Source organism: Bufo bufo, chromosome 8 (genome assembly GCF_905171765.1).
Source record: "Bufo bufo chromosome 8, aBufBuf1.1, whole genome shotgun sequence".
In the NCBI taxonomy this organism is placed as follows: Eukaryota; Metazoa; Chordata; class Amphibia; order Anura; family Bufonidae; genus Bufo; species Bufo bufo.
The window spans coordinates 14227406-14250545 of NC_053396.1; the positions used below are offsets into that span (position 1 = coordinate 14227406).

Below are 23140 nucleotides of genomic sequence, written 5' to 3' on the forward strand. Positions count from 1 at the left end.
CAATCCGGAGTGTACGGTGTGGAACGGAGGCACGGAACCCCATGGAAGCACTCCTTTTTTGTGGTGCGGACTGTCGGATGCGGATCGCGGTGAATGGGTCTTGCATTCGCATACAGCGGCCCTACAGTCGGTGCGCATGCATTGCAGACCGCAATTTGAAGTCCGCAACACGGGCCCAGCCAGCACACGTTCGTGTGCATGAGCCCTTATGGTGCATTTTGTACCTGACAGGTTCCCTTTAATTAATGCTAGGAGCATCAGGTACTTGAACTTCTTGTAACTGGCTGCCTCTCGCAGGTGCCCTTCGGAATTCAACTGTATCGCCATCCTCTGAACAATGAATACTGCGGTGGTGCCAGTATTTGGTTCTGCTGGGGCAGTATTTTGTGCTGCACTGTGGTATTTGTATCTGCTGGGGCAGTATTTTGTGCTGCACTCTGGTATTTGTTTCTGCTGGGGCAGTATATTGTGCTGCACTGTGGTATTTGTATCTGCTGGGGCGGTATATTGTGCTGCACTGTGGTATTTGTATCTGCTGGGGCAGTATATTGTGCTGCACTCTGGTATTTGTATCTGCTGGGGCGGTATTTTGTGCTGCACTGTGGTATTTGTATCTGCTGGGGCAGTATATTGTGCTGCACTGTGGTATTTGTATCTGCTGGGGCAGTATTTTGTGCTGCACTGTGGTATTTGTATCTGCTGGGGCAGTATTTTGTGCTGCACTGTGGTATTTGTATCTGCTGGGGCAGTATTTTGTGCTGCACTGTGGTATTTGTATCTGCTGGGGCAGTATATTGTGCTGCACTCTGGTATTGATGTCCCCACCTACTTGTGATGCCCCACTTTGGGTTTTTCCAAGGCTACTTGTACTTCCACCTCACTTGCTCGCTGTAGTGCCGCGGCCTCTCCAAACAGATGATCAGCGGAGGTCCCTGGATTCGTACCCCGACCAACCAGATATTGATCACGTGTTCTGAGGATCAGTCGTCAATATTGAACCTATTAGATCTTCAGGATGTCAACTTACGCTGTGAATTTCCATTGCAGAAAAATTGGCTACAAATCCACAGCCAAATTTCGCCAAACCTGGAAGGGTAGTGACCGGTGGTGGTGATAGCAGGGACCGCTAACGTCTTAGTCAATGTGCCCCAATCAGTCTGCCATCAGTGTTAGGATAGAACCGGACATGGCGGGCGGTCGATATGCAGCTGACAACCGCGCAGCCATGTGGTTGTCAGTCACTTAGTTATGCCTAAAGGGTTTAGTAGGTTTACCCCACAAACTGCACCCCATTACCAATAAAGAAGTTTTTCACGGTGTCTTAGAAAACAGTGGGGGTTTGCACGGCTGCGTGGATTTTGGTTGCATGGCGGCCGTGACTTGATCCCTCGCCACATCTGGTCCTACCCTAAATGGTGAATAATACACACAAAAATGTCAACTGAAGTGACAGATCAGCATTAGTTTATAGCCTAGCCCTAGATCGCTGATCTCCAGTTGTTGTGGAACTACACCCCCCAACATGCCCTGCAGGCTGTCACGGGGCATGCTGGGAGTTGTAGTTTCACTACAGGCTGAAGAGCGCACGACCCGAGGTGATATCTAGGCCGCAGACTATCACAGGGCATGCTGGGAGTTGTAGTTCCACTACAGGCTGAAGAGCGCACGACCCGAGATGATATCTAGGCCGCAGACTATCACAGGGCATGCTGGGAGTTGTAGTTTCACTACAGGCTGAAGAGCGCACGACCCGAGGTAATATCTAGGCCGCACACTGTCACAGGGCATGCTGGGAGTTGTAGTTCCACTACAGGCTGAAGAGCGCACGACCCGAGGTGATATCTAGGCCGCAGACTATCACAGGGCATGCTGGGAGTTGTAGTTTCACTACAGGCTGAAGAGCGCACGACCCGAGGTGATATCTAGGCCGCACACTGTCACAGGGCATGCTGGGAGTTGTAGTTCCACTACAGGCTGAAGAGCGCACGACCCGAGGTGCTATCTAGGCCGCAGACTATCACAGGGCATGCTGGGAGTTGTAGTTCCACTACAGGCTGAAGAGACCACGACCCGAGGTGATATCTAGGCTGCAGACTATCACAGGGCATGCTGGGAGTTGTAGTTCCACTACAGGCTGAAGAGACCACGACCCGAGGTGCTATCTAGGCCGCAGACTATCACAGGGCATGCTGGGAGTTGTAGTTCCACTACAGGCTGAAGAGCGCACGACCCGAGGTGATATCTAGGCCGCAGACTATCACAGGGCATGCTGGGAGTTGTAGTTTCACTACAGGCTGAAGAGAGCACGAATGGCAAAGTGTCCACGTGATCACCATCATGGCTGCCCCCATTGATTAAAAAAAAACACCTCGACATCAATAAAGGTGAAGAATGGAGCCATTTTATTTTCCGCCCTCAGCTCTGCAGCTCTCACTCAACGCTTGCTGCTCACTGAAAACTACTATCAGCTCCAACTGCCATGACTGTCCGCTCTCTGTACAGTTCTTCGTAAAAAAAAAAGTTGGCTGATTCCGTGGGCTGTAGTGACGAGGCGTGACTCGCAGTGCTGGGCGTGGCTTCCATGAGAGACGCCGACCCGGAAGTGGCCGCTGGGCGAGGCCTGAGAGCATTTCCGGCAGCTGAGGAGAGAGGAGCGGCGCGTTAGGCCACGGCACTGGCCGAGCTCTCCGAAACGATGTGAAGTGGAGAGAAACGGCTTATCCCCGGCAGGTGAGACCTCAACCGAATGTCAAGGGAAGGTAGAAGGGTCCCGACGACGTCTCCTCCGGGGGTCCTCCCCCTCCCCCCTTTCCTATGTGTTTAGCTGCCGGCGCCGCGTAATGAAATTCTACTGAAGGGTGCTCTCTACTGGACACCCTCCGTCATTACAGGCCGCTCATAGAATAACAGCAGTAGGGTTTCCCCAGCTCCACTCAGCACAGCCTCCTCCCGAATCCTAGGCTGAGGTGCCCACCCCAGCACTTACAGGTTCCCCCATCGTCCTGCTATACCCAGCCCTGCTCTCTCCATGTCCTTATAGGTCCCCACAGCCATATATATATATATATATATACTCCTCGCCCACCTATGGGGCACCTCCCAGTGCCCACCAAATCTAGTCTGGATGATCAGACTGGCCAAAAGGGGTTGTGTGGGTCCCCTTCCCCTTTAAACTGGCCATAGATATGAGAAAAAGCTTGACCCAAATGTCCAATTTTGCCCCCTTCTGTTTTTTAGGGCACGTCTCTGACACTAATGCTGGATTTTTTTTAAACTTTTTTTTTTTTTTTTAAAGTTTATGCAGCGATTGGTCATCACATAGGGCAGTGGATACCAACCTGTGGGGCAGTCAGAGGCTGCTGGGAGTTGTAGTTTCACAACAGACACTTTTTTTCCAAAGCCGCCCCTTCATCCCATTTACACGTCTTACAAGGGGGCGACTATTCCACCCCAGATTTCTACGTAGACCGCCCGTTCTTGCAATTTCCGTACCTCAAGCGCCTATACACCGGTATCAGTCGTCCGATTATTGGAGGGTTATTTCTGAATCCTAAGCTGCGTCCTTCGTTAAGCCGTAGCCTAATTGCCTAATCTGAGCTGGATGCCAGCGCTCATTTTACAGCAGCCCCTTTTGGTAGGAAACTGGTTGCTATGGGCAACTGCTTCACTTTTCCCTTCTTGCACCGGTTTTGATAAATTTCCTTAGTTTTCATTGTGCCAATTCTGCCAACCTGCATCTCAAAAATGCCTCCCTGTAACCGCGCTCCTGTGCCGAGATTAGTTTTTTTTAAAAAATATATTTAGCATGAAGCAGGAACAGATACTGTCAGAGGGAAGAAGTAAAACAATGGGGGTTTTCACATAATACTTGTGTAAGCGGTAAGATTTCTGTAGTGGTTGTGGGTTTGCTCCCCGTTGTACACAACCTAATATGTCTATTTCTGTCCGTTAATGAGCGCTAGGGGCGATGAAGAAAACTTGTCTGTACATGTGCAGGAATGGTCGATAATTTGATCTGTATGGGGGGGGGCTCCTGATTTTCGTCAGGAGGGATCAGACATGTTGAATTTCAGCACCTGATCCCTTGTCCCTGTGGAGCCAGAAGTGTCTGCCGACGGCTAATCCCGCGAAGAAGCCCCCACCGTACTGCACAATGAGACCCTTTCCAGTTGGTCTTGGGATGGGAGAGGTTTTTGTTCGGGTCTGAGCAGTTTTCAACACAATGGGGGAGATCAAAACTGGCTTAGTGGCCCCTAGCCACCAATCCGAACCCACGTTTAATTTTTAAAGGGGTTATCCGAGACTAAAAAATGTCCCCCATATGCCAGGCCCCTCACAATGAATCTACTTACCTGCGCCGCTCCTGGTTTCTGCACCGCCGCCACCGCTTCTCCTCATGCGCAGATGAAAACATCAGTTGTCAGGGGGCAGGCGGTAATAAGGACGAGACTCCTTAGCGTTACCCGCGAGGCTCATCCCCGCCTGTCAATGGCTGCTCACCCCCAACGCCGGTTTTCATCCACGCAGGCACCAGGTGCATATTTTAGTATCAGATAACCCCTTTAAATGTCCCCTAATGACTGTGTGTGAGATAGATAGATATAGATATTATAGAAAATCTGGGGCCTTCCCTCAAATTTCATCCAAAGCCCAGTATCACTTTAGGGGCCGTACAAATTGCTTTGCACCACTGCCTAAACCTGCAAATACCAACCCTGTTTTGCCGTAAACGTTGCCCCCCACCCGAGCTATCCTGCATTCCTTGATGGTCTTCTCAAGTTGCAAGCCCTACGGCTGCTCCTTGCAGGACCACATGCTGGTCGGCCTGTCCGCCTTTGACATGGCAAAGTAGTTGAGCCACTCCCGAAGCCCCTCATCCAGTGGGCCATCGTAAGGCTATTGGATCTCCTGGCGATCCTTTCATAGGGACGTGTTTGCGCTCAGTCCTTTGGTGCACGTTTGCAGGCAGCGAGGACGCTTTCATCTTGGGCGCGCGTCCTCCACCTCCGCGCTCATTCGATCCATGTGCTCTTTGAAGTTCCATCTTCCACTTCAAAGTTGTCTTTGGCCTTTTTGCAATAAGTGTTTACCAGGCGTGGGCTGTCGAGGCCACATGTGTTGTGTGTTTATTCCGGGTAATAATTTTAAGGTTGCAGGGGGTGATCGCCGTATGGCGCAGAATTGATAACATGTTCTGTAGTGTTCCTCGTACTGTTGGCCTGCTACAGGCACATGTGGTTGCACAAGAAATGCACTCAGTGCCTCCAGCCCTTCCCCCACACTTGGAATTTCGGCTCCCTGGTAGGAAGCTGTGATGTTCTCCTGCAGTGAATGTAGCACCTTCCACACCGGCCTCTCCCCGCACTTGGTGATGCCTTTTGCCTCAGAGGTCACATATGGTATTTAGGTCGTTTCTCACTTGGCCGTCTTGTTGGCTTTTGATTGCTATTAACTGGAACCTCATTCACACGTCCATGTCCGTGCTCAAATTCGTGGAAGGTGGTCAGCGATGCCTTCTTGAAGGACCTGTGTGTCCGTTATTTGCTGTCCGTGTGTTGTCTGTGTTTCACGGACGCTGTAGCTGAAAAACTAATTTTCAAAGCATCTCTTCCCAATGGCGTCTGATCCGTCCGTGTTGCATCCGTGGTTTTCACAGACCCATAGACTATAATGGGCGTGACGGAGAAAATAGAGCATGCTTCCGTGCTAAAACCAAAGACCGTGGTCAAACACGGATGTGTAAATACACATTAAAATGAATGGGTCCGTGGAGAACACGTATGTGAGGCTTAACAGTGCATTGGTCGGTGTATGTGTGTGATATATATATATATATATATATATATCTAACGGCCGTACAGCTCAGGACGCCTTCAGGTGACCATCATATGGTTGTTTTCTTGCGCCCGCGTTACAAACGCAGCACCCGGACCTCTCATAGTTCAGAATCTATGACGTATTCATACCTATGTCTCATGCATTTTAACAGGTATCTCTGGAGACGAGTCTGCTGCTTATCCCACTAATAAAACATGTCATTCCCGATCAATATGCATGCTGATGAAGATAGACCTGCGAGCTCCAGAAAACGCTCCGTCATCTAGGTCCTTGTATGCTTTGAGGTTGTGGCTGCCCCATGGTACTTCCATGAACTGATTGCAGCTCATGGGCGATCAAAAAGTCTTGGTTTTTCATGAATCTTCTTTGGCACATCCTTTAAAGGGGTATTCCCATCTCAGACATTAGTAGTCTATTGCTAGGATATGCCACCACTGTCGGGTGCTGGTCCCACCTCCTATAAAAGTGAACGAAGGGTGGCCATGCTCGTGCGGTGCCCTCTCCTTCACTTTGGGGAGCTTGTTCTTTAGGTAGGAGCACGTCCCAGAGGTGGGACCCGCACCTGGTGACCTCCTGCCACCAGTGTATGAGATGGGACAACCCATAGAGATGATGATAAACCTTCAACGCCCATCTTAAGCTAGTTTTACATCTGCGGCATGGAGAGAATGCCTGGAAACGGGCAAACACAAGCGTGTGTCCGACCGATTCTCAGCATTTTTGCCGGATCTCCGCCAGACCCCATTGTAATTAAAGGGGCCGGCGGCCATTCCATTTGCATCCGGCAGTGCAGGATCCAGAGTTCCCGCGGGCTTCACCCCACCCCTCAGTATTCTTCTGAAATGATTGGACCATGTGGAGATAACAGGTCTTATCTTCTCAGGCTACTGTTAGGCTGTAGATAACCCCTCTGCTTTTACATAAGGCTGTATTAGACAGCCCGATTCTGCAGGCGATTGTCCGGAGGGAAGCGTTCCTTTCCGGCAATCACCTGCTCACTAGCAGAGGAGAGCGCTGCTATTACATGCCGAGATCTCCTCCACAGAATGGGAAGGAGTGACCGCTATGCCATTGCTGGTCCCCATGCCGTCTAGCGGTTTGTTGGCAGCAGAAAGTGATTACCGGTAGACGGCACGATCTGCCGCCTGCAAACGAAGATTTTTAAACCTGCTGAAAGATTCCAATTGTCCGATGCTTGTTCATCGGGTAGTCGGCGGCAGTATTACACTGCCAGATCATCGCATACAATCGCTAGTTAAAGGGGTACTCCCATCTCGGACAATGGGGGCATATCGCCAGGAGAACGAAGCGGGGAGCGTTGTGGCTGGAGGACCCCGGGGTCCGTCCACCACCAAGAGCTGCTCCCATAGAAGTGAATAGGAGCACACCGCGCATGCACGGCCCATGCTCCCATTGATTTCTATGGGGCTCGGCTATTTTCGGATGGAGGGTGGCTGCGCAGGCCAGTCTAATACGGGCTTGTCATTTTGAATAAGCAGGAAGCGTACTCACTCCCGAGCTTCTCAAGGCCATAGAGGTTTTCTTCAGCACCTTGAAGAAAGGTTTCCTCTCGGTTACCTTTGTCCTAGTGCCTTAAAAGCGACCACATCAAGGCGTAAGGTCAGCCGCTCGTGGAGTGCGTTCCTCTACACATCTCAGGAATGTCGCCATCGTGCCGTAGGTAACCATGCCAAATATCAACCTGACCTGTAGGGTCAAACAAAAACTCTCCATTACTGCGATTCAGTCCTTCCCACAGAGAGAGGTGCGGCTTTTTAAAGTGGTCGTGTGAGATTAGAGCAGAGGGTCTTCTTACAGGCCCACTCCTGGGCCCGATCTGGCATTGCATTGGTTTTCGGTCACTGATTCATGATCTGTATGGGCAACAGACGTGTTATACCCTCGGCGACGCTACAGCTCGGCACTTAAAGGGGTTGTCTCATCATGACCAATGGGGGCATATCGCTAAGATATGCCCCCATAGTCTTAAAAGTGCGAGTCCCACCGCTGGTACCCGCACCTATATCGAGAACAGAGCCCCGCAAGTGAAGGAGGGCGCATGCGCTGCTGCCCTCCATTCATTTTCTATGGAGTACTATTTTCTGTCAGCCCCCTAGAAATGTATGCGAGCGGGGGCCGCGCAAGCGCAGTACGCTCCCATTCACTTCTATGGGGAGCCGGCTTGGTGGTGACCGGAGTCCTCCAGCCACCATCTTGCGGGGCTCCGTTCTCAATATAGGTGCGGGTCCCAGCGATATGCCCCTTGTCGATCGGGGCTCAGTTACAGACAGTAAATTAGGAGCCTTTAGCACTGATTGTAATCTGCCCTTCAACGATTATAGCACTTTGTACTGATGTTGTTTGCAGCACAGTCTAGTATCCCCGTGGCAGACAGTGATTTCAATGTCCGCAGCGGCTGATCGGTGGACGTGTTGAAATGGGGCAGCAATTGGGAAGACACAATCATTGGCTTGTGTGAAAGGGGCCTTGCATCTGTGCAAATGAGCCTCTAGGAGCAACGGGGGCGTTGTCATTACACCTAGAGGCTCTGCAACTGCTGCGTCCTATGCACTTTGACAGGACCAGGTGGGATCACATTTACACTGCCTGGACCTGTCACTGCATGATGCATGAAAATGCAGAGGGTGTGACAGTTGCAGAGGAAGCAAAGCCTCTTGGTGTAATGGCAACGCCCCCGTTGCCCCTAGAGGCTCATATGCATATATTAAAACTAAATTTTTCTCGGAAATGCGGGCACATGTGAACATGGGCTCAACACAGATGCCTTCAGCTTTCAACGGGTCAGCCAGTGTCATAGGTACAAAACTGCTGACAGATGCCCTTTAACTCTGAGATCTGTCTCATCCACATTTGGTCCAGTAATGACTCCTGGCTTATGATTCCGGCTGCTCCAGGTCTAGTTTTGAGTGTAAGGAAAGGATACGTTTTTCTTTCGTCTGTTTCGATGGCCTCGTGTTTAGGGCTGAAACGAATACTCGAGTAATTCGACACAAAAAATCCTCTGCAAATTTTTTGCATCGAGGATTCGTTTGTGTCACGTGACCACGGAGCGGGAGGGAAGCGCTTGCTATTACTCCCTGGTCTTCCGCCGTCCCGCACTGCGCTCAGAGAATACTCCCGGAGCCGCCTCCTCCCTCATACACTGTTCTCCTTTCCTCTTGTTCTCGGTCACTTCATCACTTTCCACCAAATTAGTAGCTCCACCACCTTCCTCTCCCTTTAGTTTTTCCTACTTAGTTACATTGGGATAAGTCTCTTCCCCTTCCATGCCGGTAAAGTAACCTCACGTCACTTGTACTACACTACAGTAGTGCAAGGACTGCCCGTATCCAAAATGTCCATCTTCCTTCTGAAACGTCACACCGTTCGTAGCCCTTCCGGTGTGGCCTGTATTGCGTCCTGCGCTGGCAGATCACTGTTATCATGGCAGCGAGCACTCTAGGATCATGGCGGCACTGGGGTGGGGTGGAGCGGAGCTGAAGGCACTGGGGTGGGGTGGAGCGGAGCTGAAGGCACTGGGGTGGGGTGGAGCGGAGCTGAAGGCACTGGGGTGGGGTGGAGCGGAGCTGAAGGCACTGGGGTGGGGTGGAGCGGAGCTGAAGGCACTGGGGTGGGGTGGAGCGGAGCTGAAGGCACTGGGGTGGGGTGGAGCGGAGCTGAAGGCACTGGGGTGGGGTGGAGCGGAGCTGAAGGCACTGGGGTGGAGCGGAGCGGAGCTGAAGGCACTGGGGTGGAGCGGAGCGGAGCTGAAGGCACTGGGGTGGGGTGGAGCGGAGCTGAAGGCACTGGGGTGGAGCGGAGCTGAAGGCACTGGGGTGGGGTGGAGCGGAGCTGAAGGCACTGGGGTGGGGTGGGGTGGAGCGGAGCTGAAGGCAGTGGGGTGGGGTGGAGCGGAGCTGAAGGCACTGGGGTGGGGTGGAGCGGAGCTGAAGGCACTGGGGTGGGGTTGAGCGGAGCTGAAGGCACTGGGGTGGGGTGGAGCGGAGCTGAAGGCACTGGGGTGGGGTGGAGCGGAGCTGAAGGCACTGGGGTGGGGTGGAGCGGAGCTGAAGGCACTGGGGTGGGGTGGAGCGGAGCTGAAGGCACTGGGGCTGATCACACAGGGGGGAATAAAGGGTGTTGGGGACTGATGGCAGAGGGTCTGAGTTTTTAATAAGGAAAACAGTCTATTAAAGGGGTTGTCTGGGTTCAGAGCTGAAACCGGACATACCCTTATTTTTTACCCAGGCAGCCCCCCTGAGGCTAGCATCGGAGCATCTTATGCTCCGATGCGCTCCCTTGCCCTCCGCTAGATCGCGCAGGGCAAGGTCTATTCTGTTTTCAATAACACACTGCCGGGCGGAAACTTCCGCCCGGCAGTGTGTTTGGTGACTTCACCGGCTCTGATGGGCGGGCTTTAGTGCTGCCCTAGCCGTTTTACTGGCTAGGGCAGAGCTAAATCCCGCCCATCAGTGCCGGTGACGTCACCGGGGTTCCTGGCAGCCCCATGGTACGTCGCCGGATCAAAAAAAAATGCCTTTGCCCTGCGCGATTTAGCATGAACTGCTCCAATGCTCCTGTCAGGGCGGCTGCCGGGGTGAAAATGGAGGTATGTCCGGGTTCAGCTCTGAACCTGGACAACCCCTTTTTTAATACATTTTTTTCTTTATTAGATTACTCAATTAATCGTAAAAAATAATCGGTAGAATACTCTATTACTAAAATAATCATTTACTGCAGCCCTACTCGTGTCCCTTTTATTGGTAAGCTAAGACTGAGGGGATTCCAGACGGGTAGCAGGTTGTAACTTGCAGAGTGAACTCCTCAGTCCTGCAACTACAACCTGTATTGTGTCCGCAGATCAGAATCCACTCAACCTGTTCACTTCCATCATCTGCATCTCATCTATACATTTATTAGCTGCGGCTAAACGACAGCTATCCCTCCCGGCTCCCGCTTACAACAACGGCTCGGCCTTTATGAAGTCTGCCATGCCAGATGTCACAAGCAATGTCACATGCAAAATGGTTCTCTGTCCTGACTGGTAGGGGGTCATGGATGGTGGGCCCCACCTTTATGACGTCCATAAGCAAAGTTATCACTGCTGGACACAATCTTGTGAAATGTGCCCCACCGTGGTTCAGGAGTTCATGCAAGTAATATCCAGGGGGTGACCATTGCAGCGGGTCATTGTGGGGTGCATTTAAAGGGGTTGTCCTATCAGAATGTGGGCCCTGGGAGAAGTTGCACCCATGTAGGCATTTCCCCCTGCAAAATATATTATAACATGGCGGCCATTGAAATGAAAGGGAGACCTTTGGCACAAAAGAGCAGCTCTCCTTTCTGACTCGTAGAAGGGGGTGGGGGGTCCTGATCGTCGGACCACTCTCTAACGTTCATTTACCCTAATAGGGAGTGAGAACAGGGGTTGTTTTCACGAGACTTCCCTTTTAGTGCTTATGACGTCCCATGCATGAACCGATGCATAGGGATTGCTGTGAGAAATGTATATATACCGTGAGTTGAGTGGCGTGCGTCATACGGCTTTCCTGGATTAAATATGGCGATCTTCATTTTGCTCCTACGGCATTGTGATTGTGTTTTTTTTTTTTTTATTTCTTTTTTTTACACTTGCAGAGATCTGCTCTCCTTCCAGGCTTTGAACATAATACGCAGCAGATGAAAATGACTTTTCAGATCTATGCAAATACATTAATGCGGCGAGAACGTCTGAATTTAAATGTATTCTCCTTGAATATCAATATCTGTTTAGAGAAGAACAGGAAGAATTTTTTTTTTTAAAAACAAAGCTCCTCCGTCTGTCTCCCACCCCGTTAACCTACTTTACTGCAGAAACCCGAATATTCTTGCACACGCCAGTGGATTTGCAAGCGATCGTCTTAGTTAGAAAATCCCAGGGGCAATTAGTTTTTATTGTTTAGGGGGGAATAAAGAAACGTGGAAGAAAAGCTTATTTTACCGTCCTCGTGCTGCGCATTGTCATTGTCCCTTACCCACGGAGGGATAGTAAGCGTTAGTCTCTATACGATACATGCATCGACGGACGAGGTAAATAAGATTCCTGTGCTGCTGATTATTAATGGGGCGCTGTGGACTTATCCGCAGCATCTCGTAATTGTGCCGCCACTTAATCCGCCTACTAATTATACCGATAAGTGGCTTCCATTCTGTCTGGTTAGACCGAAGCTGCTAAACGTCCCAGTATGTAGACTGGGAGAAGAGTCCACAGGTCAGCAGACGTGTAATGTGTTTGGTACGTGTCTGTTCTTGCAAAAAAATATGGGTCGGGAGTGTTGAGGGCAGGGTGGAAGGAAAAGGGTGACAAAATTGAAACGCTGGGATATGCCATCACTTTGCAGTAGGGATCTGACCGTGGGCTTTTATTTTTTGCCCCGGCCTGGGCACTTGAATGGACCACGCTGCAATTTTCTGCACAGACAGATGGCTTCTGTGTAGGGATCGACCGATATTGATTTTTTTAGGGCCGATACCGATAATTTGTCAACTTTCAGGCCGATAGCCGATAATTTCTACCGATATTCTGGGTATTTTTATTTTTGAGGGGAAAAAAAAATTTCCTACACAAATCTGCTGAAAATTAATGTTTATTGTTAACGTGTATTATTATTTTATTTTTTTTGTAAATCTTTTTCATTTATACTTAATATTTTTGTGTTTTGTTTTTTTTTACTAACTTTTAGCCCCCTTAGGGACTAGAACCCTTGTCCCATTCACCCTGATAGATCTCTATCAGAGTGAATAGGATCTCGCACTCTCCCTGCTGCCCTGTGCTCTGTGCACACAGCAGCATGGAGCTGACTATGGCAGCCAGGGCTTCAATAGCGTCCTGGCTGCCATGGTAACCGATCGGAGCCCCAGGCTTACACTGCTGGGGCTCCGATCGGAGGAGCAGGGGAGAGGGGATCCTGTGGCCACTGCCACCAATGATTAGAACTGGGGGGGGCGCACTGCGCCACCAATGTTTTTACTAATGGGATGGGGGTGGGGGGCGCACTGCGCCACCAATGACTAATACTAGGGGGCTTGAGGGGGGGGGGCGCACTGCACCACCAATGTTTTTACTATTGGGGTGGGGGGCGCACTGCTTGAGGGGGGGGGGGGGGGGCGCACTGCGCCACCAATGAAGATACCTCTCTTTCACATACAGGAGGCGGGAGCTGGCTGCAGAATCACATAGCCGGCTCCCGACCTCTATGAGCGGTAGCTGCGATCCGCGGCACCTAAGAGGTTAACTACTGCGGACCGCAGCTGCCGTTCATAGAGGTCGGGAGCCGGCTATGTGATTCTGCAGCCAGCTCCCGCCTCCTGTATTTGAATTAATGAAAGACTCATCTTCATTGGTGGCGCAGCGGCCACAGCCCCTCCCCTCCTCTTGTCTTCCGTCCTGTCATTGGAGGCAGCGGCAGCAGCATCACAGGGGGAGGAGACACTGCTTCCTTCTCCCCTGTGCTGCGGAGGGAACACAGAACGCGCTGAGAGCAGCGCGTTCTGTGTTCCCAATACGTTATCGGAATATCGGCAAAATAGATGCCGATACCGATAACGTTCAAAATCCTCAATATCGGCCGATAATATCGGTAAAACCGATAATCGGTCGATCCCTACTTCTGTGCAAGGGAAATATAGATGAAGAGTCTGCAGAGATGTGGCCTTTTCCTCCCCACGATTGTGGTGGTTGTGCCGGCCGAACCCCCGCTGATCGTACTGTAACGTATCGAACATAACAGCGCACTGGTCTCAAAGTATATAAAATAATTCTTTACTTGCTATATAAATGAATGTGAAGTTCTCAGCAAATGCATTTTGATTGAGATTATTTCTGCCCATCCACCACGGCAAGGTGACCTCTACTGGAAGGGAACCTACGCTAAATGCTACCAGTCAGGGCACGCAGGCTCCACATGCAGTATATACTGGACCCACTCTGTAGGCTACCCCCTCCTGGTGCTGGAAAGCCTCCAATAAATACAGGGAGAGCAGGTTTCAGCTTTATACTACACTAATTAAAAAGCTTGTGGAAAAGATGGGTTAGTCGGAAGTGCACGACCAAACTGGAGGCAGCCACACCTCAGAATGCAGGCTCAAAGTCAGTGCAGTGCACATCGTAGATTCTCGCAGTATGTCATCACTTTATGAGATGGGGACACCCCTTTATATGGGTCCCGTGATTACTATAATTGAGACCTCTCCTGTCGATGGGATATTAAGATTTTTTTTTAATTTTTTTATTCTGGTAACTCTTTTAAACTCTCTTCTCAACTTTCTCCTGGGTGCTTGGCTTCTAGAGTTGCATCGGGTATAGATACCCAATCGATACTTTTAGACCCGGATCGATACGATACCGGGTCTTACTATTTACCGATACTAGGCTGTGCTGCTGCGCAGCCTAGTATCAGTTAGAGAACATGGCACGCGCCGCTCTCGGCACGCGCCATGTTCTCTTCGCCAGCACAGTGGAGAAGGGGGGTGTCCCTCCCGCTCCACTGTGATGCTGCTGCCACCAATGGGGAGATAGCGGGGAGGAGGAGGGGAGGGGCTGTGGCCACACATGAATTCAAGTATAGGCAGCGGTATCAAATACCCAGCCTCAATAACAGGGCATGCGATCCGCGGCAATTAACCCCTCAGGTACTTGAGTTAATGTGTTTTACATTCATTGGTGGTGCAGTGCATACCAACCCCCCCCCCCCCCCCCCCCCCAGTATTAGTATCATTGGTGGCGCAGTGGCCACAGGCGCACTCCCCCCGCCCCCCAAATTGTATTCATTGGTGGCAGTGGCCACAGGGTCCCCTCCTCTTCTTTGGTGGCAGTGGCAGTTCCGATCGGAGCCCCAGCAGTGTAATCGCGGGGTTCCGATCGGTTACCATGGCATCCAGGTCCTTTTCACCCTGATAGAGCTCTATTAGGGTGAATAGGACAAAGGTTCTAGCCCATAAGGGGGCTAATAGTTATTAAATAAAATGTAAAAAAAAGTTTAAATCGCTCCCTTTCCCAATTTTACATATAAAACTTACAAACAATAAAAAATAAACATATCACATATTGCCATGCCCGAAAAAGTGCGAACTATTTAAATATAAATAAAAAAAAAATCCTAGGCGGTGAACGGCGTAACAGAAAAAAAATTCAAAACTGTGCGATTCGCCATTTTTAGTCATCTTGTACCCCCAAAAAATAAGATAGGACTGTTCTATTATGAGCCAGACATTCCATAAAATTTTTAAAAAATGGAAAAAATTAATTCGCATGGTATTGAGTATGGCAATACTTTCTTATGGTATCGAAATCGAATCTAAATTTTGGTATCGTGACAACCCTATTGGCTTCTGTTACTTTGGTGCAAGAAGGTGTCATGTCTGAAGTCTGCGTACTGCCGAGCAGGAATATGAAATACACCACCGACGGTATATAAAGCTGCTCCCCGGACTCATCATGCTCATGCCACTGTATGTGTGATTGAGAGGTCACTAATAGGGATGAGCGAATTTCATATTTTGAAATTGGTTCACACTTCATTTGGTGGTAAAAGCAGATTCCGTTACCACGGACCATAACGCAATTCTATGACGGAATGCCGTCCTGTTTCCGTTATGCGATGGGAGTCTTCTCCTGCGTAACGGAAATGGGACGGATCCGTTATGCAGCCCATAGACTTCTATTATGACAGAATGAGTAACGGAATGCCTCTAAAGGCATTCAGTCATAGAATTGCGTTATGGTCCGTGGTAACGGAATCCATAACGCAGTTCTGCTTTTACCACCAAATGAAGCGTGAACGAATTTCATAACCTGAAATTCGCTCATCTCTAGACACTAAATTATCACTGGAAATGCCCATCACGCGTTATAATGAACGACGTGTAAACGGGGCCTGTTCACACGGTGTGTTTTACAGCGTAATTTTGGCGTGGACAGCCACGTCGTAATTCCGCAGAAAACCTGGCTGCTTCCTTTCTGCCTCCCATACATCTCAAGACAGCTGTGTCGAAATATCGTCAAACTCGCCGGCAGCCGCATCCTTTTCTCCTCCCATTCAACGGGAGGCATCGCTAAGCGGCAGCTTATAGCCAAGAAGGGACATGTTTGTTTTTGGTGCGGCCACTGGTTTAAGCCGCCGCTCTGCGATCCTCTGAGCTGTCTCCCATTGAATGGGAGGAAGAAAGGATGTGGGATTTTGGCAAAATTACACTGTAAAACCCGCTATGTGAATAGGCCCTAAGACAGGGATCAGCAGCCTTCGGCACTCCAGCTGCTGTGAAACTACAACTCCCAGCATGCACACGTTCTTGGCTGTTCTTGTAACTCCCATAGAAGTGAAAGGAAGATTCTGGGAGTTGTAGTTTCAGAACAGCTGGTGTGCCGGAGGTTGCTGATCCCTGCCCTAAGACATGGGTTTTGACATTGACATTTTCATCGTATTGTGTCCCCCACAGATTGCTTTGGGGTTTGTGGCCCTTTGCAAGCTGCAGGTTGTATGGAGCAGTCATATAACGCAGAAGTCTATAGGGTCGTAATGTATTGGTGCACCTCTGGCAACGTATGGCATGCTTCATCCGATACCCTATCCCGGAGGTCTTGTCCCTTCGAAGCACTTATATATGCCGTACATAGCTCTATATGGTGGCCACCCGTAGATCAGGCCATATTGACTAATAGAAGAAGAAGGTTCTGATTATTGTGGAACCAACGTCGGAGCGTTTCTCAGGTTATGGCCCCATTTAAGAGCAGAGAGAGAGACCAGTCCTGTTCTGTACTTTGATGGATCTCGCTGAACCTCGCAGGCTGACGCGTTTTTGTTGTTTTTCAGAAACTTGTGCAGCAGACAACATGGACAGCAACAGCTTCATCCAGTTCGATGTGCCGGAATACAGTGGTACAGTCCTAAACCAACTCAATGAGCTTCGGCTGCAGGGGAAGTTGTGCGACATAATTGTCCACATTCAAGGTCAACCTTTCCGAGCGCACAAGGCAGTCCTTGCCGCCAGCTCTCCGTATTTCCGTGACCATTCAGCGCTAAGTACCATGAGTGGCTTAACGATATCGGTTATCAAAAACCCCAACGTCTTTGAACAGTTGTTGTCATTTTGTTACACTGGAAGAATGTCCGTACAGCTAAAGGATGTTGTGAGCTTCCTGACCGCAGCCAGCTTTCTCCAAATGCAATGTGTCATCGACAAGTGCACACAGATTCTAGAGAGCATCCACTCGAAAATAAATGTCGTAGGAGTAGGCGGAGAAGATGGTCAGATCAACCATAATGGTGTCAAAGATGATAGTTACTTTGCAAACCCAGTGGAAATATCTCCTCCGTACAGTGGGCACGTGCGGCAGTCGATCGTAAGCAATGATCTGAAGATGGATGGCATAGCCACCAAAAGTCTAAGGAACCGTCCTCAAGAAGAGGGGCAGTCGGACAGGGGCAGCAACGGTAGCATTTCGGAACATGAAATTCAGATAGAAGGAGAACCTGAACATGGCGACCTGGTGAGAGAGAATCAAATCACAGAAGTTAAAGTCAAAACCGAGAAGTCTGATCGGCCAAGCTGCTCCGATAGCTCCTCACTTGGAGACGACGGCTACCACACTGAAATGGTGGATGGAGAACAAGTGGTGACACTGAATGTAGGTTCCTACGGGTCTGTATTGCAACACGCGTATTCCTATTCACAAGCTGCTTCCCAAAATGCCAACATATCCGAGCCCTACGGGAACCTAAGCAATTCCAGTCCTTCCAGATCCATGCTGAGCTGCTATCGAGGTGGCCGGGTGCGCCCGAAGAGAGCGCAGCATGTAACCGGCGAGGTGCAAAGCGCCATCCAAAGTCCCGAAAGCGAGACGGCGGTGAGCACACCGGCTTACGAGAGCAGCCCGCGCGAGAGGTCGACTCGAGGCTACTGGCATCCATACAACGAGAGACTCATCTGCATCTACTGCGGCAAGACTTTCAACCAGAAGGGGAGTCTTGATCGGCACATGCGTCTTCACATGGGCATCACGCCTTTTGTATGCAAGTTCTGCGGCAAGAAGTACACACGCAAAGACCAACTGGAGTACCACATACGGGGGCACACGGATGACAAGCCTTTCCGGTGTGAAATTTGCGGCAAGTGCTTCCCCTTCCAAGGCACGCTCAATCAGCATTTACGAAAAAACCACCCCGGGGTGGCAGAGGTGAGGAACCGGAACGAATCGCCGGAAAGAACAGAGGCTTTCGTAGACCAAAGTGATGTTTCAGTATCAGAAGTGAACATTGACTCGAATATTGAGATTCACGCGGTCACTACCACCCCCGAATAACTACACGCCAACGCACACTGTACAAAGCACACAACGTGGACTAATGCCTATTTTTACTACTTTACTGCTTCTCTGGTAATCTCTCTATTACGGCGGACGCTACTCTTGACCCATTTCTCCTTTTGGAATGCTTCTTGGTAATACGGAGACTTTATAAGATACTTTGGGTGATACACTAAATATGTGTTTTTTACATCGGGATTTAGATTATTTTTTTGTTTTGTTTAGTTTTTTCCCTTTTATTTGCTTTTTTAAGGAGACAGGGTACATTTGCACTCCTGAAGAAGCATATAGTTAGAGGCAAAAAGTGAGACTTTTTTTTTTTTCTTTTCTTCCTTTTTGTGAATGATACTTTATTGTAATGAAAGCGTTTATTAAGAAATTCAATATCCGTAAAGGGGTTTGGTCGAATGGCTGCATTACAAGGGTATATGGCGAAGCAGGGCCTCGTCCCATAGGAACAATGCAATTTACTGAATTCTACTGTAATACAGTTTTTTTTTTTTTTTTTTTTTTCAGTAATTTGTGTGCCTCCCAATATACGGTTTATTTTGCAGTGTGCATAAAAGTTCACCTTGGCCATGAACTTTCTTTAGGCTGACGTAGAGGAACGCATGTTGAAAGTCGATCTGCAGCTAATCATTATGGTACCGCACATCGGCATTTTCTATTAAGTTCTCAAGTTTTTTTTTTTTTGTTTTTTTTTTAATGGGTTGTCCTGGATTAGAAAAACATGGCTGATTTCTTCCATAAACAGCGCCACACTGTACCATGGGTTTTATCTGATATCTCGGCTCGGCTCCATTAGAGTCAATGAGTTAAGGCTTACCCCATTGACTCCAATGGAGCTGAGCCACAATATCAGACACTACCATGGACAGGTGTGGCGCTGGTTTTGGAAGAAAGCTGCCAACCCCTTTTAAAGGGATTTTCCGAGCCTTTAAGGGCTCATGTACACGACCGTTGGTGGTCTGCAAAACACGGATACCGGCTGTGTGCATTCTGCATTTTGTAGAGCTGTCCTATCATTGTCCGTAAAATAAACAAGAATGGGACAGGTTCTATTTTTTTATTTATTTTTTTGCAGGGCCGCAGAATGGACATTCAGAGTGAATAGGTCTGCATCCAATCCACAACAAAATTGGATCGGATGCAGCCAAAAAAAATAAACGGTCGTGTGCATGAGACCTAATACTGATGACCTATCCTCTGGATAGGTCATCAATATCTGATCCATGGGTGTCCGAAACCCGAGACCCCTCCTGCTTATCAGCTGTTTGAAGGCAGTAGCGCTGCAGCCTTCTCCAGCTTTTTCTAGGCCTGTGACGTTCATCAGTCACAGGCCTAGGAGCAGCTCAGTCCCGTAGAAGTCAATGGGGCTGAGCTGCGATACCAAGCACGGCAACTATACAATGGACGGCGCTGTGCTTGGTGAGCTGAGAGAAGGCCGCGGCGCTCACAGGAACGCCAGTGCTTCCCAAACAGCTGATCGCTGGGTGTCCGACCCCCACTAATCAGGTATTGATGACCTATACAGAGTCTCAAAAAAAAAACTTTAAATTATGCACATTTTATGGCTGTTTCCCTTTAAGAAACCCATTTTCCCAGGGTTGTAATGGTAACTATCGTAGTTATTTTTGTATGACTACTGTAGAAAATTTTTTTTATCTGACACTGAGGGTGCAATGTGCATAAGGTTGGCTGACCCCTTAAACTGGCCAATTATTCTGTGTGTGGGGTGTACCAGTTCTCCCTCAACAGATTGTCTGAGGATAAGAAGAATCGGGTATGTTGAGTTTCAACATACCCAATCCTTTTGCTGTCGAGGGAAGTAAGCCGCCGCCGCCACCAGAGGTGTCTGGTGGCGGCTTCGTCCTTTCTCCCCAGTGAGAATACATGCACACCCAGCTGTGGGCGAGTCAGGAAGATCCGCTGTCAGCCAAGTGAACGTTCAGTCAACAGTTAGTAAAGGCGTCTGCAGTAATTTGCCCACCCTGTATCGTAGAGCTGAGGATAAGCATGTTTTATGCCTGCGTCACACCCAAACGAGCCCTTAGAAACACCGGATTGGTGAAAAGGGATGCTATTTTGGGGCGTCTCTACACTTTTAGGAGTTTTAGGTTATATTGCAGTTAAGTGAACAGAACGTCTGCTTGAAGCCCACACCAAACCTTTGCGTTTAATGGCATCTAGTGAAGCAGCATTCATCTTCTGTCGAGCACTTTTTTTTTTTTTGCAAATTTTTTCTTATGGCATGAGTTTGCCTCTTTTCGCTCAAACGTCTAGATGGAAATAGCTGGAATTTATGTGGCTTTTTTTTTTTATACGATTTATTTACCGTTGAAGCATTTTTTTTTTTGTGCAGTGATCTACATTTGGTGAACATTGCCATAAAAAAAAACCTTAGACTGAAAAGAAGAAACTGTAAGGCCCCTTTCACACGGGCGAGTATTCCGCGCGGGTGCAATGCGTGAGGTGAACGCATTGCACCGGAACTGAATCCGGACCCATTCATTTCTATGGGGCTGTGCACATGAGCGTTGATTTTCACGCATCACTTCTGCGTTGCGTGTAAATCGCAGCAACCTCTATATTGTGCGATTTCCACGCAACGCAGGCTTCATAGAAGTGAATGAGGCTGCATGAAAATCGCAAGCAAGTGCGGATGCGGTGCGATTTTCAGGCACCGTTGCTAGGAGACGATCGGGACCCAATCATTTTATTATTTTCCCTTATAACATGGTTATAAGGGAAAATAATAGCATTCTGAATACAGAATGCTTAGTACAATAGGGATGGAGGGGTTAAAAAATTAATAATAATTTAACTCACTTTAATCCACTTGATCGCGCAGCCCGGCTTCTCTTCTGTCTCCTCCTTTGCTGATTGCAGGAAAAGGACCTGTGACGTCACCACAGGTCCTTTTCCTGCAATCAGCAAAGAGGAGGAGAAGAGAAGCCGGGCTGCGTGATCAAGTGGATTAAAGTGAGTTAAATTATTATTTATTTTTTAACCCCTCCAGCACTATTGTACTCTGCATTCTGTATTCAGAATGCTGTTATTTTCCCTTATAACCATGTTATAAGGGAAAATAATACAATCTACACAACCCCGATCCCGAACTTCTGTGAAAACGCATTACAATGTTTTGCACTCGCGCAGAAAAATTGTGCATTTTCCCGCAACGCACCCGCCTCTTATCCGGGCCAAAATTATGACACCCGTGTGAAAGAGGCCTAAGGGACATTGTTCGAACGTTACCTCTTCCATTTTTCTTCCCTTTGTAGTTTGCAGGTAAAATATGGATGCTGCAGATCTGCTTTGCCCACCGTAGTTGTTACAAGGTCAGTTTGCCATACCGACTAGTACTGTATACACATAGGTGGTACTGTCCAAAGAACCACTGCCAGCGCCCCCCCTCCCCTTTAAGCCCCGCCTCTTGGACCTCATCATACTGGGATAGAATCCATCAAACAGCTTCATAATCTATACATTGAAATACTAGGCTTTGTCGCATGCCTGTCGGTTCTTGTGGATTGAACCACTAATTCAGGCGTTGTAAGGCATTACAAACCATAAAAACAGCTAAAACACCAACTCTATCACTAATCTAAAAATCATAAACCTTGATTTCAAGAGCGTCCGCCTTCGTTTTACGTATTTTAGTAACTTGCTGAAAGTTTTTCAGTAAACTTAAAGGTGAAAAGCCCATGAATGTTGTTTGTCACAAAATGGCCGCCTCCAGTACACTGTAGAAAATGTTCATTTTATGGCGGTTACAAGTGATGACGTCATAAGATGCGTGCAGAAGTAAGACACTATTGACTCCTTTCCTTTGGTGTTCTGGATTTTTTTTTTTTTTTTTTTTCCCCCCTTTTAATTTTAGCCATCTCTTTCCTTGCTATTGCAACCTTGTTAAACTTGTAGGCGGTCCTCGTCTTGGCGGTGCTCTTTGACATATGTCTATTTTCTTAAGTGTGCGAACTGCTGATATCAGAGTTTCCTTTTAAATCCAGATAAACCTCGTCTAGCCATCAACGTTACTGTATGAACTGACTTTTTTGGCCTCCCGCATATTTTAAAACGCATTATACAGGTGCCATAAAATGTATTAAAGTCTCTTACTTCCACTCCCGTTTTATGCAGAGGAGATGGCATGGAGTGGTTCAAAATGGATGCCGTCAGACACATCCAAACAGCTTTGTGTAAAGCCTTTACAGCTGAAGACTGACACTTTTTTTTTTCTTTTTTCTTTTTTCTACACTGGGCCTTTTTGTACAGTTGGCCTCGGGATTACAATTTTCAAGCCATAATACAGTACTGTAACTTTTTTTTTTTTTTAGCTACACTTACCTACCTACTTGCCGATCAACCACGTCTTCAGTGAATAAGAATTTTTGGGATTTTTATTTTTTAACACCTAACCTCTTAATCTTGCTTTTCACTTTTGTATATTTGCCATACTTGTTTATCATTTTATCTAGATCTGTTTTTTTTTTTTTTTTTTTTTTTTTTTTTTTCTCGGCCATGATGAAGCTTTTCTGGAAAATTTGTGAAGTCCACTCAGTCACGTGACTTTACCCAGACGCAACTTTTTGAATCGCTCTTTCCAGCTTGCGTTTTGTTACCCCCGAACAGCTTCGGCCGCATCGCATAGTAAATGGGGGTATCGGCACGCTTATTTTTTTAATTGCAAATCTATAATATCGTGCCTTGCTGCATAAAATAAATAACATGGCCGAGTATTTGTTTTCATTTCTGTTGGTTGAATTTGGTGTTTGTTTTTATTTTGTTTTTGTCATGGTTTTTGGTAAACCAATAGAATGTACTTTGATGAACATTGAATCCACCAACACAAATGTCCGCCTTTAAGTAAGGGGCACTTTTATGTTTTATTATTATTATTATTATTATTATAATTTCTGCATTATTACAGTGTTTTGACAGATAAACCTCTTGGTA

General features: G+C 48.3%; 1 protein-coding gene across 1 annotated transcript; it reads left to right on the top strand.

Annotated features, from left to right (window-relative positions):
* Positions 1-2647: 2647 nt before the first annotated feature.
* On the top strand, positions 2648-18459 carry ZBTB34 (zinc finger and BTB domain containing 34). The gene is made up of 2 exons (XM_040404918.1): positions 2648-2730; positions 16689-18459. The coding sequence occupies exon 2, from the start codon at positions 16709-16711 to the stop codon at positions 18176-18178; it is 1470 nt and encodes a 489-aa protein (XP_040260852.1). The 5' UTR covers positions 2648-2730; positions 16689-16708; the 3' UTR covers positions 18179-18459.
* Positions 18460-23140: the final 4681 nt, after the last annotated feature.

What these genes read in the sequence shown, in the direction of transcription:
- ZBTB34 (XM_040404918.1), top strand. Translation starts at nt 16,709, where the DNA reads ATGGACAGCAACAGCTTCATCCAGTTCGATGTGCCGGAATACAGTGGT.